The 17,253-nt window shown below is 34.8% G+C and overlaps 1 protein-coding gene across 1 annotated transcript in view; it reads left to right on the top strand.

The window, feature by feature from the left end:
- The window catches only part of SLIT2 (slit guidance ligand 2), a 233,142-nt gene that overhangs the window by 186,697 nt on the left and 29,192 nt on the right, over positions 1-17,253 (top strand). The window contains exons 21-29 of the mRNA XM_088539958.1: positions 117-249; positions 2,668-2,736; positions 4,513-4,584; positions 4,807-4,878; positions 6,344-6,415; positions 8,925-9,088; positions 14,384-14,508; positions 14,652-14,749; positions 16,166-16,305. Coding sequence (XP_088396084.1) covers positions 117-249; positions 2,668-2,736; positions 4,513-4,584; positions 4,807-4,878; positions 6,344-6,415; positions 8,925-9,088; positions 14,384-14,508; positions 14,652-14,749; positions 16,166-16,305 — 945 coding nt within the window. The remainder of the gene's footprint in view (positions 1-116; positions 250-2,667; positions 2,737-4,512; positions 4,585-4,806; positions 4,879-6,343; positions 6,416-8,924; positions 9,089-14,383; positions 14,509-14,651; positions 14,750-16,165; positions 16,306-17,253) is intronic.

Genomic DNA, 17,253 nt, shown 5'->3' with positions numbered 1-17,253 from the left:
TATACCTAATGTGGGAATTTCCTGTGTGCTCAAGGGAATCAAAGGTGAAATGTTATTGCTAATTCTGAATGTCATTTGCATGGTAAGCTTAGCATCTGTTTGTTTTTATTAACCAGGGAACGATGACAATAGCTGCTCTCCACTGTCTCGCTGTCCTGCAGAATGTACTTGTCTAGACACAGTTGTTCGCTGCAGCAACAAAGGCCTGAAAGCTTTGCCTAAAGGCATCCCAAAAGATGTAACTGAACTGTAAGTGACATGGGTTTTTCCCTTTCATAAAAATCAGTGGCAGATTTATGTTACCAGATTCAGGAATCAGATGAGAATGTGTGCAGAGTGAAGAGTAAACTGTAGTGGTTCAGTTGAGATCTAATAATTTACTGTTTAATAGATGTAAGGACATGTAGAATAAGAAAGAAATCTGAGATTTGAACCTGAATGAACATTTGAATTAACATGTGCTCTATAAATCCTAAAAGAAAACCTGTTCCCTACAAAGCTTTAAAAGTATATAACAATACTGAATATATAATACTGGACCATCATATTAAAATGGATTAAAATATGGACAAAAATGAAGCTGTTTGATCTATTTTCATTGGAGGAAAAAAAGAGGTAAATTGCATTAAAAAACAAAATTAAATAATCTATTAATATGTTTGCCTATTTTAATATTTAACATGGTCTTGTGATGCTTTAAATAGACTGATTTAATAAAGCCACATTTTTTATATAGACAGTCTTGTGGGATTTAGGATGTTTTATTAATCTTCTAGATCTTTATTAATGTGACAGAATTGGAAAAACAGTATAATTTGTATTTTATGCAAAGACATAATTTTATTATGCAGATTAACACTAAAATTGATATTTAAATGAAATAACTAGTTAGTGTATTGTTTGAAGATAAAAATTAATAAGATTTGAATTAACATACAGCTGTCTATAGTCATGCATAGGCAGTATGTATATAACCTATAACTTATTTTATTAGTTTTACTATTAAATAACTTAAATATTGTTTGGCTTTATGAACATACTTCAACAACTTAAGGAGAGCAATGCAGTAGAATTATGCAGCTAAAGAGACTTTTGGAAGAGCAAGTGGAACACTAACTGTGACTGAAAACTCATTTGTGTACAATTTTCTATGCCTTAATTACTGCCTAAGCACGCAATTTAGCATATTTTTCAAAAGGATAATGGAGGCGGTTCCTCTTAGCAGTTGCATACTGATTGATTCTCCCCATTCATTAGCATGCATAACCCTTTAAGGATGTATTCTTCTTGTTTTTTTAAAAAAATATCCTAATAGTTACCTCATTTGAACAAGCAGTCAGTTTTAGCAGTTGATAGTACTTCAATTCTAAAATGTAATGTTAAATTAACATATCTCTGTCTGATCAAGTAATTTTATCAGAGCATTTATTCCTTCAAAAAGTTTTTGTTTATTTTAATAATTAACTCCAAAAATCCCTGTAAAGTGCAAGAGTTCCTGTTCTATTCACCAACATATGCGTGGCTAATAATATAAAGATAAGACCTGCTCAGATACATGTATTGGATTTGGCAAATAGCCATAAGGCATGGAGGTGAGAGAAGGGAGGTCTCTTTTCTCATTTCTGGATAATTAGATCTTTAAATTTTGACTGTTCATTGAGTTTAACTGTGTTTCAGCAAACCAAAGGATTCCAAAGATGTTAAGCTTTGATTTTACCTAAGAACGTCTCTAACCAAGGCTGCTCTTAACTGAAGTGTTTTCCAAGTATTTTAGTGGCCAGCAGTGTTGTTTTTATGTAGTGCTAATGAGAGGGCAGTTCTTACCTGCTTTCTGGGTAGAGCCAAGTAACACCACCATCAGCTGCTCGACAGCTGTTGTTTAGCTATAGCTTTATCCTTCTGCCCATATTTGCTGAACCGCAGACAATCCAGTAAATTCAACACTTCCTACCTATCAGCACTATCTCTGAAATACTGTCGTGATTATGTGAAGAGCTCTTCCACCTGCACAGTGAGGGTGAGTGACTTTGTCAGCAAATGTCTACCTGTTGGCACCTCCTTAGGCTGTTAGGTTCATTTGCCACTGAGGAGTGGATGCATTTTGATGTCTCTGCCCCTGTCTAACACTAAGGATGAGCAAGGCTGTCTTGAGAATTTAGTGTGGAAGAAGACCAAGCAATATAATACAGATGCTGAGATGCAGAAACAATTCTTAACTTTTCTGTTAAAGGAAGGGTTGTTGATTACTGCCTTTCGTATCTGACATACTGTGTAGACTTCCATCTTCTGTGATGCTTGATATGTCATGACTGATACAAGGAGAAACTGGGGAAGGTGACCTGACATGTAGACATGACAAATGAATTTTCTATTAGAGCTGTAAAGATACTCGGCCCTTAAATATCAAGTTCTGTTTCTATTTAGCGTAGCTCAAAGTAATAGTATCTGATGCAAGATCACAGAGGTTCTACAATAGATCTTAGGCTATAGGTCCTCAGTCATCATGCTGAAAAACAGAATTTGTAAGCAAAGGCTCTTATAGAACTGAAACGCTTTTCATTCATTCATAATTAACTTTTATTATTGCTTTACTGTTGTATTCTAACAGGTGAATGCTGCTGTTTTAACGAAAAATATAATGCTCTATGTTTTATTTTCCTCTTCTAGTTATTTGGATGGAAATCAGTTTACTCTTGTTCCAAAAGAACTTTCTAACTACAAGCATTTAACGCTTATGTAAGTAACATCAGAAAAACATTCTCTGCCAGAATGTTTTTAAAAATGCTATTCCATCTGCCTTTTTTAGCTACTAAAAAAAGAAAAAAAAAAGAAATTTTAGCAGATCTTTTAGAAAATATAATACTCAAAGAATTTCAATTTGAGCTATTTTAGTCCACTGATTACATCCAACATATACTATACTGAGTAGAAATAGTACAAAATTCAAAAACAAAATGGTGACTTCCTTTATTTATCTCAAGCTAGAATAATTTAAAAAAGAGTTATCATTACAAATTTAAAGAGAAAATTCTCAAACTTTTTATATTTAGGAATAATATATAACATAGGCACTGGAGAAAGCATTTGTGGATTTGTGTAGGGAAGTTATGCAAGGTCTAACTTGCAGCAGAAAACTCCATACTTCGTAATTTCAATACAAGGAATACAGAATACGTGTCTAGATTGGTCCATGTGCAATAGCAGTACCTGAGGAGACTGGATATCTATCTGGAGTTGAGGTTGATTGCAGTCATCCAGATTGCAGGCTTCCAGAGAGATCCACAAGTGATCTGGGTGCTCATAGCCTGTTCTTCATGAACATAGCCCCAAACAGGCTAATTTTTCCTCCTAATCAGAAAATACGAACACATTATTAGATAAAGAGCTGTAACGCCATAAATTATAGTTGAACAGTAACTAAAATACAAATACAAATAATATGAGTATTAGCCACATCTATTTATTCAGATGTGTGGGGACACATTATTGTATCTTCTGTGTGTATCCTCGTGCTGCCCTTATGAAGTTATGAATGTTCTCCAATTGCATTTAAAAAACTATAACACAGAGGGACTGAGCATAGTCTTTCTGTGATCAATCAAAGGGTTATGTACCAGTCTCTCAAGCTCCTGACTAACATGAAGCATCCTTTACCTTCCTTTTTCTTTCTATTATGGACAGATTTCATGTTTTATTTCCCTAATATGTTTATTATTATAAGTCAGTAGTCTTACATTTTTTTCATGAAATTTCAGGCAAATAAGTATGTGTACTGCATAGCTATTCAACAGTATTTGAAGTTAAAATATTTAGGTCCCCTCAGAAACAAATTCCATATTTCATCACAGAATACAGTAAATAGTGAAATAGGCAGCATAAAGTGAAAACTAAAACACAGTAGGAGAAAAAAGAACAAGTGTAATTCATATTAATATAGCTTCTTCAAAGCTTCTTTGAAGCTACCAATGTACCACTCCAGTTTCCATCATCCTTACCCTTAAGATTTTATTCATTAGAATATTGTACAGCAGGAAAGATGTTAAGGCTTTCTGTATAAATCTTAGATAGTGTTCTTTATAGTAATAGCTCTGGGCTTTGATGTCTTCAGCTTGTAAGCGTTAAGTAGAGTATTAGATAATACTTACTCAGGTGTCATTAGGGACATGACTAGGATGATTTCCACTTTAAAACATCGCTTTAATTTTTCCACTTGGGTTCATGTAGGATTGCCTTATTAATGCAATAGCATGATGAACACTGCTGTTGTGTAAGAATGCATTGCACTGCTTTCTTCATCTGTGTTGAAATGAAAATGCTTTTCATTGATCAAGCTAAATACTTGCTGAGCTTGTGTATGGCATGTGAAAATAAAAATGTATGATGCTCTAAATGTTGATACCAATGATGCTACTTCTACTAATAAAAAGTATGTGTCATGTCAGTTTAACGTACACTGTTTCAGGACCGGCACAGTTGTTTTAAGGTCTGAATTTCTGAATTTATTTTTTATAGAGATTTAAGTAACAACAGAATCAGCACTCTTTCTAATCAGAGCTTCAGCAACATGACTCAGCTGCTCACCTTGTAAGTTTAAACATGTAACAGTAACTGTGTGAAAGCATTCCAGTGTTTTTTGTCTCAAAAAGAAGGGGCATTTTGTCGGTTTTAAAGCTTGCTTATTTTGGAGGCTGTAAAATAACTTGTTTCCTAACTGGCTATGTGTGCAAAAGCTGCATTTGGTCATGCTCTGCATCCTAGTTTCAGAATGGCTGATTTGCTTGCTCACACAGTTTTGTGTGTTTTCAGAATTCTTAGTTACAACCGCCTGAGGTGCATCCCCGCTCGGACTTTTGATGGCTTGAAATCACTTCGGTTGTTGTAAGTATTACTTTTCACAGAATTTTACAGAACTTTTGTTTGTGTACAGCAGGTAGCAAACCTGTAGGAAACTACGAGATCTTAAAACTGGTCAAGTTTTTGAGAAGCAGTAATTATGTAGCCTTAAAAGTCCCAGTGGTTTCATCCTGGGGAAATATGCAATCATTGTGAATGTTATGTGACCCTAGACAACATATCGGTATAAAGACATACACACATAGACTTTCTTTACTTTTTTTCCTCTCTGCTTTCCAATCATGATTGTATTTTTTATGTGTTATGTTCATACTTCTTACATTCACACAAGCCTAACAAAAATGTCAAAAACATCCTGTGTAACAGAACAGTATAAGCAAATATTTTTTTTTTGCAGCAGCAGCAGCAGAATTTTGAATACTTTTGTCCCAGCAGTAAATTTCTTGCTTCGTAGTTTCATTTAATACAGGAGCTTTTCCAAACCAATTGGATCATGATGAGCTATTGAAAGCTATTTTGTGGGTTTCAAGATAACTTTTCTTTTTCTACTAGGATAAACATGGTTGAGGCAGGATGGAGAAAGGAATGGGGAGCAGCAGAAAGGGAAAAAAGAAATAAGGAACAGGCAGATCCAGTTTACAGCTTCATTCAGTCATAAATAATAATAATAATCCTGCAAAAATAATTTCTCAAAAGTCTCTAGTTACATAAGTAATTTCTATCTCCATTCAGATCATTTTTAACCATTTAATAGCTTAGTTGGATTAAAAGTTTCAAGCATGACATTATTTGACTATGTTCTTGTAAATTCAGGCAGCTATTACATGGTTTTTCTTGTTTTAAATAAATATGGGTAATACTAAGTCTTAACTGTAAGTATATATGCTAGATATATGTGTGAATGAATGAATTCACAAAAAAAGGAAGTAAATCTTTGTGTAGTTTTGCCACAGGAGAGGAAACACTAGGCTTGGTATTAAGGCATAAGAAGGACTTAATTTTTTCCATTTTAATTATCAAATTAGAGCAATAACCTTAATACACTGACTACTCATGAAGTATGTGCTTTCTTCTATTCCATGAAAGTTTAAAAAGTACATGAACATAGTTAACGGGAATTTGAGAGATTTCTGAGACGTTCACAAATAATTATTCAGGCTCTTCTGCCATCCCTAAATCCAGTTAGTACTTTGCAGATGTGCGCCAGCTTTGACCAGCCTTTATTCTGTCAATTTAAGAAGAATCATATTATTAATTTTCTAATTAAAATATAGAATAAAAAATGGAGTGAAGACTAAGCAGACAATAAGAATAAAACAAACAAGAAAAGGAAATTGTTTACCTTTTTAAAAAATATGTAAAAAGCTGGAAAATGTTTACAGAGGCTGAAATTTGATATGTTGAACTACTGAGTTTATACCTTTCTGTATGCTTTAAAGGAAAATATTGTTTCACAGTAGGCATAAGTGTACCTTATTTTCTTTTTAAGGTCTTTACACGGCAATGATATTTCTGTTGTTCCTGAAGGAGCTTTTAATGATCTGTCAGCATTATCACACCTGTGAGTATTCTGATGATGCCCCCTCCTCGCACACACAGTCACAGAATCACAGAATGGTTGAGGCTGGAAGGGACCTCTAGAGATCATCTAGTCCAAGCCCACCCTGCTCCAGCACGGACACCTAGAGTATGTGGCACAGGGTCACATCCAGGCGGGTTTAAAGATCTTTTAAAGAAGGAGACTCCACAACCTCTCTGGGCAGCCTGTTCCAGGGCTCTGTCACTCTCACAGTAAAGTTCTTCCTCATACAGAGATGGAACTTCCTGTGTTTTAATTTATACTCATTACACCTTGTCCTGTTGCTGGCCACCACCAAGAGTTTTGCCCCATCCTCTTTACACACACTCTTTATTAGTTTTTAGCAAATTTCATATAGTTCAGCAAGGGCAAATGCTCTGCATTTCTCCTAGCATCAGAAGAAGCTGGAGTTGGCGGGTGGGCATCTCGGTGGGCAACAGACTGGACACGAGCTGGCCAGGTAGGCTCATGGCAGCGAGGACTAAATGTCCTCTGGGATTATTTAGCATGAGAACAGCCAGCTGAACATTTCTGGAGGCCCCAACTGGGATGTGTGTCCAGTTCAAGACAGATGTGTGTGAACACCACAGAGCCTGCACAGGGCACAGGCGCAGCCTGCTCTGACGTGATGTTTGCCCTGCTTTGGGCACACTGTCTGTTAAATTGGCATTGAATCAGACACCAAAGTATCTTCTGAAGTAATTTTTTATTCTGCTTTTAATTTTCAGTGGGAATAGAGATTATAGCAGTGGGCCCCTTTTAGTTTATGGGTAGATATTAAACCTTTGCTTGCATTTGCGGAATGAGTTGGCCTACCAGCTTTGAATACACCTGATCTTTATGTTTTTAAACAGCTGCAGTTGTTAAAAGGAATTATCTGCTTATAGTTCAGTTTTATCCCTGGACGTTTATATTCCATGTGCCATTTCTCTGAAATTTAATGGTGCTGATTAAACTTTGTCAGTGTTACACTATAATTCATTCAGATGCTACTATCAAACTAGCCCATTTGCATGAAAAATAAAATTAAAATAAAACTTGCATACGGGGATGGAAAAAAAACTCATGTATATACAAAGTGAAATATCTGAGTGGATCTTGTAAAAGTATAATAATGTGATTCTCAGTTTCTGGTTTTACTTCCTTGAATATAGAGTGTGAGCTATCAACAACTTCCATCATATATTTTTAAGAGCATTTTAAAAACGCCTTATACCCAAGGAGACTATATTCTCCTTTCAAATACATGTTCTTTCCTATTATTGCTGTATCTTTTTTATTGATTAGCAACTTATCCTTGCTAACATTCTGATTTTAGCAGGGCAGCTGTGTTATCTCAGTTCAGCTTGATGTTCACTCTTGCAAACACAGACTAGACAAATTGTAGTTTCTCTTTCCACAGAAGTCCTATAATGCCAGGCTTGGTTTTTGTTACTGCTCTGAGTTAAGCTTGACTGAACAAGCGTATATCATTCCTTGTGTTCAGCTGGAAGTCTGTAGCAATAATTAAAAGGACAGCTTACTGCTCAGTGTGGCAGAAAAGTGTTTCTGCAGTTGCAGTTTCTACTGCCTTTGCTTGCCAAGGATTTTCTTGTGTCTCAAGACAACCCACTGATCTGAAATTAGATGTAAAACAATCTAAAGGGAAAAAAATCACAAAACATCTGGGCAAAAGGTAGTTCTGTTGCTGTCTTTTTACCCTTTGTTAAATTGTCTGTTGAAAGTTCTCTTATCATTTTTCTTCTTAAAAGGAATATGGGTACTATATAGAGCAGTACAGTGCTCGCATCTTCCAAGAACATTTATATTTTCAACAGAAAAATAAAAGACACTTTTAAAAGTCTTTGCAGACATTATTTCTGAAAACCTAAAGTTAAATTATGTTTTAAATAAAAAACAATCAAATGCTTTTAAAGAGATGAATTTACTTTCATAGCTGGGCAATGCAGATATAACTACTGCTACTTTAGAGTAATGTAGTGGTTTTGTTTGCTTATTTAGCAGCATCCTTTTCCAGAATTGCTGAATATAGCTGTGAGTTCAGTGGGAGAGCTCCAAAAAGGAGGCAAGTAAATCAAAACTGAGAATCTTGAAATCAAGTAGCTGTGAAGCTGCCTTGGCCACTAAGGAAGAAATACTTTATTTCCTGGTAATTTAAATTCCTGATATCATTTTTATTCTACAGGTGCAGCCGAACTTGGCCATCGTATACCAAAGGTAGCACAGAATTCATTAGTATTAGCTCTCCAAAACTTACAGCAACTAAAAATATCTAGGATTCTGGACAAGTTTACTTCTGAATTTCCACACACACTCCCTGTGTGTGGCCCAAATCCTGACACCTTCCTTCAGTTGTTTAGATTCCATAAGGAGGGTTTATATGTATAGTTTGAAAGTTTTGTTTTGTTTTGCAGGGCTCAGGTTTCTGGGTTTTGTTTTTAAAAGCGTGCTTTAAAAAACTTTGCTCTCTTTTTTTATCTATTTTTCCTAGGGCTATTGGAGCAAATCCTCTTTATTGTGATTGTAATATGCAGTGGCTCTCTGACTGGGTGAAATCAGAATACAAAGAACCTGGTATTGCACGTTGTGCTGGTCCTGGAGAAATGGCAGAAAAACTTCTTCTCACAACTCCCTCAAAAAAATTTACTTGCCAAGGTACTGTTTTGAGCTTTTTTCCTTCGAAGTAGCAGACCTGAATCTTTACAGCTGAATAGCTGAGCTGTGAAACAGTCATGTGTCATCTAAATACATTTATTGCAGCATCTTCACTCTGCCTTGTCGTCTTTCTCATGCTTTGGGATATAGAAGTTGGATCTATTTAGTGCTATTTATTTTCAATACTTAAATCTTTTCAAAGAGTAGATGGAGAAAAAAATCCTTCAATTTATTGTGTAGCATTCTCAGTACATGGATGAAGTACATGTGCTGGTGTATAGGTACGTAGTACTTAGTCGTGAGCTAAAGCCTGGACATCTACACTTTTCTTAGCCCAAGAATGTTCTTTATTTTCAGACCGTTAACAGTAAAATCTGTAAACACATGCATTATTTTTCAGGTCTGTGATCCTTTCAGTCTGTATTATCTCCGTGGGTTGTAGTTGCACCAGTATGTCTAGAATATTGTTTCCTTTGATGTTTCAGAAGAAAACATACAAAAATGCAAAGTAGATGAAAGGTGTGATTACCTCTATAGATGTCTCATTTAACAATGTTGTTATGCAGAGAAGGTTCTCATAGTTTGAAACAAGAATATTTATGTCTTTGTCAGGACTAATATTGTCAGGACTTCTATCACAATTGATGTTACAATTGATATTGTGTTTTTAATTCTTGGACTCTTTTTTGAATTTTATTATTTTTGTATTAGAAAAGTATATTTTTGACTCATATGAGAAGGAGGTCTTGATTAGTTTTACTGTTTATCTTTCTTCCTGTCTGTTTTTCCCTTCTTAAATTTTTTAAAAACACTGAAGATCTCTGCTGTAACTTCATTTCTCAAACTCCTGGATTTAGAAATATTGAAATCTCAATTTAAAAAATGATATACCCAATCACATTTGCATGTAGGCATCTTACTAAGCTTCTATTCAATTCTGAGACATTAAATAAATTAGATAAATTAGATCTTAGGTTTTTGTAGAAATAATTTACCCTCACAGACTAAGTAATCTTCAAGCTTTTTTGACTGATTCATCTGTTAGTGTGTTTCCAAAGATGAGCTTAACCACTTGGTAAATTCTTTCTTTAAAAAGTGATGCAACTCTGCCATACTCTCATCCCACTGTCATCCCACATTGTTCATCCTGCTGAGTCTTCTCTCCTTAGCTTTTCTGTCAAAAAAAAAAAAAAGCAGTAAATAAAAACCACTGGGTATCTAAGGCATTCACTGTACGTGATGCTAGTTGGTTGTCTGTCCATCCAAAGGCTTGTTGAAATAACCAATCTCTGAGGCCATATCAGTGTTCACTGCCTATGACACAGATGTGTTGCACAAGTCACGTAGTCTGATTTTAAAAAGGAGATTTTCTGGCCAACCTAGTAATTTTCTCTACAAATATTGGCTGTTCCTTGTTGCAGATGCCCTTTTATCACACCTTGTTGCAGTGTTGTAAGTGGAGAAAGATTTGCAGAGACTTGAAGTACCTGCTTAGAGATTTTTCAACTCTTTTCAGTTTAGAAAACTGTCATGTCACCCCTTCTTGCAGTCACTGTAACATTTCTGTCAGACAATCCAGGTCGTGTTTTTTACTCTCTTGCTGATGAGAAAATATCCTTTTATATTTAATTTATATTATTATTCAGGGTAAGAACTATATTTGCTTCACTTCGAAGAGTTGGGATGTGGTATTATGGATGCCCTAGAGCAAAAATAATTTTCCTACCACTGTCCTTCTGTGAAGATGCTCATAGTTACAGATTGCTGCTTACCAGTTTTTCAGTTACATGATGGCCCTCTAAGACATTTTGTCTCTGTTTCTTAAAGATAAGTAATTTTATCTTCTGCTTAAAAAATCAACTGCTGAATAGAAATTAAGAAGGTGCCATATTACTAATAGATCCAACAATTTAAACTGTGAGTGAGAGAATTATCTTTGGTTATGTATGGTTTGTTGATGTTCTGCTATTATATATATATATTTACAGAAAAACAATAATGTTTAAGTCCCTCTTCAATTCAAAGTTAATGGTGCTTAAATTTGACTTGGGTAATTATTATTTCCACGTGAAAATAAGCATTTCAGAATGAAGTCTCACTTGGTGTAAAGTTCCAGAAAATCACTGGAAGCATACAAATTTAGCCATAGAAATCATCCTTTAGTATTTCCTTCAATTTTTTTTATAGGTTTATGGGTCTTTTCCTTTCATATGTGGCCTCTAACTCACTCTCACTCTTTTACTTTCACCCCGTTACAAACCATGCCCTGCTTCTAGAGATCCCAGGGCCTTGTGGTTTTCTGATACCAGGTAAGGCTGTAGATCCAGAATGGATGCTCTGGTTGAGAACAGACCTTCTGACCTTCCCTGTGTGCACCTCCAGCAGACTTTTTCCCTCAGACATGCATGCTTGCTGTTTGTTTCCCCTTTCTTGGATGAATTTGTAGCTGATTCTTCACGATATGTTGCAGAGCATAATGTGTGAACAGTTCTGTTATTCTAAAAGCAGTTCTAGGACTGGAAATGAATCCTCTGCAGTCGCTATTGCCATTGCAGTAAACTATAATCTGTGATTTCATTAGCAGCTTGGTGTGAATATATGCACTTGTACACATTCCCTCAGTGTGCTACTGATTTTGAGGTCATATTGTAGATACAGTAGGAGTTCCTAAATCATAACAAGTCAGAATTTATGTAACAGATTTCTTCAGGAGCTGGTTTTGAGAGGGTTCATATCATTGTTTTTTTCTTTAGAAATAGTAGATACAAGTGTATGAGTAGGTAGACGTGTGTAAATTTGTTATATTGCGTATAATAAAAACGCAGAGAGATTTTTACTCTTTATGAAAAATAACGGTCTTTTTATTTAAGGTTTATTTCAGGACATATTATATATGTCTGTAATGTGAAAAGTAATAGGTTTTTAAATAATACGTTTTGAGCCCAATTCTTTCTCATATACAGGTCCTTTAACATTTGCAGGTAGAAATAGGGAATATTGCACAAGCAAGAATAAGTTTCCAAAATGGCTTTCCATTAGAGATCAATAAAAATATCTGAAATATTTCTGAGTTTCTGTACTGCAGCTGAAAAATGATGAATCAAAATATGAAAAATGTGCAGAACTGGACATATAGTTTAAAATAAACACAAAATGAATACAAGTGAACACAAAATCAGACATAGTTGTTGCTTATTGCCTTTTCAGTACTTTTTTTCCTTCTACTCTCTAGCTCAGTTTTAGAAGTGAAATGTAGATTGCTAATCCATTTAGGAAAATAACCTTAATTATTGCGTTTGTTTGCTTTACTTCATGTAAAATCGTTAATATTTTTGAAAGAAAATGCAACTAAAGCAAGAAAGCGTAGCACTTCAGGCTGCAGTGCAGAGTGACAATTTAAGATTTTTTTTAAGTGTGCTCTTGATCTGTATTTGTTCAGCAGAAACTCTTGACATAGACTAGCAATAATCATCTATATTCTGGAGTTAGGATTTTCCAGATGTTAATTCTATGGTATTCATTTTAGCCTGCCTACCTCTGTTGTTTGCTGCTTCTGCAGCAACTTCAATTAGCTATAGATCTCTCTCTCAAAAAAAGGTAATGAAGTACAAGAATAGTCAATGATCTGTATAGACTACAATTTTGGTAGTAAGCATCTTATTGCAGATTGCTGTGTTTATCTCTTTGCAATTGCTTGCAAGCTGTGACACAGAAGGATACTAGCAACTGCAGAAAAAAAGGAAAAAAAATCTCAGCATTTCCCTATCTACCATCCCTACTGTATCCATTTAGCGCTGTGGATTCTTTCCATTGTTAGCTCCTTCCAAATGATGTAGCTGGATTTAGTTCTGCAAAGAAAGTTCAGAAATTAAATTTAGCCCTGTTAGCTTGAAAAACTTCACTGTTTGGCTCCTTTTGGAGAAAAACTGCCATTAGGCAGTTTCACTAGGCGTTTGTTTTTCTGTCAAGTTACTGAAGAAATCACTGGTTGTTTATTAAAATTTATAAGTAATGGCTACTGGGTACTTAAGGTTTTTAAATAATAGTATGTTTTTATACATGAAAGCTGAAAAGAACCCGGAAATGATGTCATCAGGCAATGCAGCTGGAGATAGTAGCAGATGTGTGTTCATTTTCTTAATAATGATCATCTTTACGACACTTTTTTTTTTTTTTTTTTTTAACAGCACTGGATTTTTCGTCTTTCAGAGATCTATGAAAATGAATTAATTAAGAGCCAGTGATTTGTGATTTTTGATGAATAACAAGCAATTATTCAGTCATTTGACAAAAACAATACCCTAATAATTGATAGATCTTGAGAATTCACCCTATAAAATCTGTGTTAAAATTGTAAAAATCAGGAAATTAATAAATAGATATTTAATAAATATTTACACAGTAGGAATAAGATTTATGTAAGTCAGAGTAGGCAGGAGCTTGCCTTGTGAAATTTAAGATTTTTTCTGCATTCTTTTCTAAATTCTACCGTTATACTGGTTAGGACAAAGACATGAGCAAACACTACTTGCTGTTAATATGAGAAAAGTGACAGCAAACCTGGCTGGCAACCCTCGTCTACACACTATTGTGTGCCATAGGCTGGATTATTCGGGGATTCGACATGTGCGGGGATGCTCAGGGCCGTAGCTGACCCTGGAAGGGAGCAGGGTGGCAGGCAGAGCTCTCGGCAGCCAGGGAGCTGGAGAATGAAGTTTAGGACATTGAGGGATGGCTGCTGTACATCCTCAAGCATCTTACTGATGATTTTAAGAGCTCATTTTTGCCATTACTTCCCTGGGATCCTACACTTCAAACCAAAAATGCATTAATGTTCTCAGTAACACCACCAAGATTAGCTTCCATGCTAAGTTTTATTTTCCTAAGCGATTTTTATTGCCTATATAATATTTAAGAAACAAAAGCTGAAATTTTATTGTTCCTTTGTAATACAAAGGAGAGAGAATGATCCATGGATCAGAACTATACAGATTTCAGAACGGAACTTTGGATGAGCTTCCTTTTTTTTTTTCCTTTTTTTTTTTTCCTTTTTTTTTTCCTTTTTTTTTTTCTTTTCTTTTTTTTTTTCTTTTTTAAAGTGAAAAGATAAGATCAGAAACCAAACCCAGATTTTCCTCGGTCATGTCAGCAGAATTAAATACAATTCATATACAAAATGCTACAATAACCAAAGAAAAAATGCTAGTTAATAATTTAAAGTTATATTGAAGATGCATCCTGTCAAGTCTAAATTAGAAGTTGTTTGTTTCTGACTGTCAAATTTGTATTTTTAAGGGCCTGTGGATGTTAATATTCTTGCTAAGTGTAACCCTTGCTTATCAAATCCATGTAAAAATGATGGAACTTGCAACAATGATCCAGTTGACTTCTACAGATGTACTTGTCCATATGGTTTCAAGGTAGGTACTGAATTAAGATAGGGAAAAAAAAGCTTACTAAAATGCAAGCTTTTGCTCCTTAACAGCCCTTATAATATGTTTTATTTATACACATCTTATTAGTGTGTATTTTTTCATAACTGATGTTGTTGATCTGTGCATAGGGTCAAGACTGTGATATTCCCATTCATGCCTGCATCAGTAACCCTTGCCACCATGGTGGAACTTGTCATTTGAAAGAAGGAGAAAAAGATGGTTTCTGGTAGGTTGCTTTTGTTGTAATAAAAGAAGAGGAAATTGTTGAGTCCCAAGTGTTTAAATATTTTGTGTACTATTCTTTGGATTCCAGAGGCCTATCAGAAGACTCCGCATTGGTTGGTAAGCACGCCACCATGGCAGGCTTGCAGTGTTCCTGAAGTTTTCAGAAAATGTCACTATCCTTGGAAAGCTTTTAAAGCTTTGAAATTGTTAAAAACAACAGCCAACAGTAGTGATTAATTGAGGTATATCAGGTCAAGACAAGATAGTATTGACTCCATTATGCTAATTAATAGCTAGCTAGTTCCCTGCTGAAAAAATCTCACAATTCATCTATTGTCGTGTGTTTTACTTCAACAGACAGCATGTAAATGATAAAATGTAAATCCCAGGGAAACAGAAAATTAATGATTCATTCAAACTCACTATGCCAGCAGATAAACATGCTGTGAGCATTTTTAATCTTGAGTTATTTAATCACACAGTACAATTACTCCAGATGTACTTCATGAATTATGAAATAAAGTTCTTTAGCATTCTTATGTGAAATTATTAGGCATTTAATAATCTACACCTCGAGCTTGTTAGAAATGACACCTCAAAAAGAAACAATTCATTATTCTGCAATTTATTAACACATTATTCTTATATCTTAATCTAAATTCTGCCCAAAGATTAAATAGTTCTTTATTAAAATTAAGTGTATACATCTTAATGTCATGTCTCTAGAATCTAAAGTGTTATCTTTACAGTCACAGAATTTGACTCTTTTCATTTATTTGTTTGAACACCACATATTTTGAAAAGCAAAGCAGGATTTTGAAAATCACATCTGCAAAAATTATATATACTGCGAATTGCATGATATGTATGCATGATCATATTTGAGTGGGATTTTGAATTTATTGTCTTCTGTGAGACATGTGTACTCTTTAAGCATTTTGTTTATGTAGGCTTTGTCTCTTTATGTTAATACAAATATTGTATATGAAAATGGTATATTTTAATTGAATAGCAGAAGCATGTAGTATTACATACTAATCCTTGATCCCAAAAAGTCTTTTGTCTGTGCTTTACTTTAATTTTTTTTTTCCATGATCACTTTCCCATAGGAAATATAATCTAATCTTAAAAAAGTGGCATACGTTTCAACCTGGAAAAGGAAAGTTCAGTGCTTTAATTTAAGAAGTTTTAGTTTATGAAGAATTTGAGAATTAAAGGGCAAAGTTAGACACCTCCTTCATTTTTTTCTATTATTTTTAAGATAATAGTGTTTTGATAATATTCATATAGATTTTTACAGCATATTAGCCATTTGTCTAATGAGACAGTGATTACTCATCTGTGTACCTATAGAATGTCTTGTCTATTCTCGCTAGCTCAAATGTCCTTGCAGTCAGTTTTATTTTCTGGGTTACAGGTGCACTTGTGCAGATGGATTTGAAGGTGAAAACTGTGAAGTTAATGTTGATGACTGTGAAGACAATGATTGTGAAAACAATTCTACTTGTGTGGATGGAATTAATAACTACACTTGCCTTTGTCCACCTGAATATACAGGTAGGAGTAAAAGAGAAAGTACAGGTAATTCAAGAATATTCCTACTAACACAACAGGAATATTTTTCACTTTGTAGGTGAATTAGTGGTACTACTGCCATTGATTAGAAGCCAGATTTCCCAGTGTGTTCCGACTATATTACTCTTTAATACTCATTCATGGACTGCTTGGTTAGTTTTGAAACTACAGCATTTCGTTATTTTAAAAATCTTTCAAAATGTGTCCCCCACCACTTGGGCAAACCCTGCAAGCTCTATGAAGAAACCTTGTAGCTGTAAGAAATTAAATATTATGCTTTTATCCTCTGTTCTTCAATTTACTAATGAAGCAGAGGAGGATTCTTCCGTGCTACAAGGGAACTGGATGTGATATCCCTACATGGATCCCTATGGGACGTGGACACATCCCATACTCCGTTAGAAACATTAATGTGGAGTGAGATGGTTTCTGCTCTCGTTTACATGAAAAAGATATTGTTAGGGTATAATTATTCGTTTCTGTCAGTTGGAGGCCAGGCCAAAGCCCAGGCACTATTCTATACAACCATCCTGTATTTTCACTGTAACCATTCCTATTGCCCCTGTCAGGTGAAACTTTAATTTTGCTCAGGGACCGCTGTATTTGAGTTCAGGAAAGGTAATTTCACTTACTGGAAACACAGCTAACTCCTATTTAAGCCAGGACATTGCCTTTGACATACATGCAAATGATTTAGGATATTCAAATTTAAAGTCAATATTTAAAACTTGGAAAGTCACAGTGAATGGAGATCTTGGAACATAGATATAACAAATACCATTTAAAAGTACAGCGTATGTATTCATCCAGTACCTGTGCTGGGTAAATGTTTGGAAAAGAGTCTCCATACAGAACAACAAGTAGTAACTGAAACAGTGCAGGCAAGTCGATCGATCGATCGATCGATCTATCTATCTATCTATCTATCTA

Source organism: Tinamus guttatus, unplaced genomic scaffold (assembly GCF_059628265.1).
Source record: "Tinamus guttatus ecotype Peru unplaced genomic scaffold, ASM5962826v1 Tinamus_guttatus_pri_ptg000052l, whole genome shotgun sequence".
Lineage (NCBI taxonomy): Eukaryota > Metazoa > Chordata > Aves > Tinamiformes > Tinamidae > Tinamus > Tinamus guttatus.
The sequence above is the reverse complement of the archived record's forward strand: the minus strand, read 5'-3'. Positions and strand labels throughout refer to the sequence as shown.